Source organism: Carlito syrichta, unplaced genomic scaffold, assembly GCF_000164805.1.
Source record: "Carlito syrichta isolate Samal-C Ts95f unplaced genomic scaffold, Tarsius_syrichta-2.0.1 Scaffold283940, whole genome shotgun sequence".
NCBI classification, from domain to species: Eukaryota; Metazoa; Chordata; class Mammalia; order Primates; family Tarsiidae; genus Carlito; species Carlito syrichta.
Window position 1 is genome coordinate 91902 of NW_007228036.1, and position 2720 is coordinate 94621.

A 2720-nucleotide genomic window follows, 5' to 3' on the forward strand; every position below is an offset into this window, starting at 1 on the left:
CTATCTATCACTCTTGATCTCGCTATCTAACTCACTCACTCTCTATCAAAACCTATTTTGTGCCAAGCACAATACTGAGTACTTTACATCATATAAAATACTTATAATTTTCAGTGATGTACATGTTAGTAATGCCAAGTAACAGATGTAGAAACTAGAGGATGATTTAGGGTGACTATGCATTTGAAACATTTATTGCTGCCAACAATTAAATTCTTGTTTTATTTAAAAAATTTCCCATGAACCATGTAGAAAAATAGAATGTGGTAAGTAGAATTCCAGGTAGCCTCCAAAATTCTGCACATTGGTACACTGTCCCTATTTAATAGCCTTTCTTTGAGTGTGGGTGGGACCTGTGAATAAGATGGGATATCAACCCCTTGACTATATTGTATTGCATAACATTTTGTTATAGAAAACTGGAGAGAGTTTTAGGTAAGTTGTCATGTTTTGAAGAAACAAAACAAACAAACAAACAGGTGACTAGGATTTTAGCACCTACAGTGACAGCAAGAAGCTGAGTGTGACATGTCCAGTCAACAACCAGCAAGAAAACTGGGACCTTTGTCCTATAACCGGAGAAAACAGAATCTTGTCAACATCTTCGTTAAGCCTGGAAGAGAATCCAGATGTCCCAGTTGACATGTTGATGAAAACCTGATAAGAACTTGAGCAGACAGCCCAGCTGACCCGACCCACCGAAAGGGCGAGAAAATAAGTTTTCATGCTTTATAACACTTAGCTTGTGGCAATTTTTAATGCACCATTGGAAATCTGATACAGTGTGTTTTTCCTGCTTTGCATATATATCTATCTCTATTTATGTGTGTGTGTCTTTGTGTTAGACAGACACTTGAAATCATTTCAGCATCACCATTACCAAAGGAGCTTTGTAACGCTAGAATTATCCACCATGTTTGATGAAGCTGTTGCATAACAAACGGACCTCAGCTCTTAATTAACTTCTCAGTACTGGGTGTTGTTTATATTCCCACAGTGACAGAGATCAAGGGTGAGAAGAAATGTCCAACACAAGCTTTGTGGCAACATTCATCCTCAGGGGTTTTCCTCATGCTCCAGCCCTGGGCATCCCTCTCTTTGGAATCTTCCTGACAGTTTATGTGCTCACTGTGGTAGGAAATCTCCTCATCCTGCTGGTGATCTGGATAGACTCTCACCTCCACACCCCCATGTACTACTTCCTCACCAACCTGTCCTTCATTGACATGTGGTTCTCCACTGTCACGGTGCCCAAAATGCTGATGACCCTGCTGTCCCAGGCTGGCAGAGCCATCTCTTTCCACAGCTGCATGGCTCAGCACTATTCTTTCCACCTCCTGGGAAGCACCGAGTGTTTCCTCTATACAGTCATGTCCTATGATCGCCACCTGGCCATTAGTTACCCACTCAGGTACTCTAGTATGATGAGTGGCAGAACATGTGCCCTTCTGGCCACTGGCACTTGGCTCAGTGGTTCTTTGCACTCTGCGGTTCAGACCATGTTGACATTCCATTTGCCCTACTGTGGACCTAATCAGATTCAGCACTATGTATGTGATGCACCACCGCTTCTCAAACTGGCCTGTGCAGACACCTCAGCCGTTGAGATGGTCATCTTTGTGAGTGTTGGAATAGTGGCCTCAGGCTGCTTTTTCCTGATAGTGTTGTCCTATGTGTCCATTGTCTGGTCCATCCTGAGGATCCGCACCTCAGAGGGGAGACACAGAGCCCTTCAGACCTGTGCCTCCCACTGTATCGTGGTCCTTTGCTTCTTTGGCCCTGGTCTTTTCATTTACCTGAGACCAAGCTCCAGGGATGCTGTAGATGGGATTGTGGCAGTTTTCTACAGTGTGCTGACTCCTCTTCTCAACCCCATTGTATACACCCTGAGGAACAAGGAGGTGAAGAAAGCTCTGTTGAAGCTTAAAGACAAAGTAGCACATTTTCAGAGAGAATAAACACTAGGGAGTAAATATGCTCAATCTTCCAAAGTAGTAATAAAATTTAATTATCAACAGGAAACTTATTGCATGTATAATCCTCCGTGTCATAAGTACTAAAAACCACCTACTCAGAAATTTTTCTTTCATAGAGATTTCTAGAAAATTTAAAGTCACAGTTGTAATTTTTGAAGTTGCAATAGACATTTCTTTGCGATAGATTTCGTTTTCCCTTTTAAGGAAATACATATTCTAATTTGAGGGTACAGTGGGTTGAGTTATTCATATATTTAAGTAGATAATATGCTTTCATTTTTGTTATTTCTTGTGCACACAAACTTGGGAATTTGCAATCATGAAGATATTGTTCAAGGGTAGCATCAAATACTAGAGGTCATTTACTCATGGCTGCAGCTATAAAAATGCCTTCTTAACTCATTAAACAACTGTGTGTGTGTGCGTGTGTGTGTGTGTGTGTGTGTGTGTGTGTGTGTGTGTGTGTACGTGTGTTAGAGTGGGTCCCAAGATGGTTAACTCTCCTCTCAGTCTTCCTGTCTGGGAAAAGACCTAATCTTCTTCCAAGCAAGCTTTGATCTCTGCAGGACTGCCAGGATAAGCTCTGGTGTTCATGTTTTCTTTTCAGTAGCTGGGAGCCATTGCCATCTTGCAAGATCCCTGCAGATTTTTAGGTTGGTGAATGGCTTCTGGATGAAGTTAACAGCAGATAACTCTTAGTCTCCATCACATACTCTGAGCCTGAATTTCCTGTATTACCTAACC

The 2720-nt window shown here is 41.9% G+C and overlaps 1 protein-coding gene across 1 annotated transcript; it reads left to right on the forward strand.

The window, feature by feature from the left end:
* Positions 1-1022: 1022 nt before the first annotated feature.
* Positions 1023-1958, forward strand: LOC103254532 (olfactory receptor 10G9-like). Its single transcript, XM_008052602.1, has one exon. The coding sequence runs from the start codon at positions 1023-1025 to the stop codon at positions 1956-1958; it is 936 nt and encodes a 311-aa protein (XP_008050793.1).
* Positions 1959-2720: the final 762 nt, after the last annotated feature.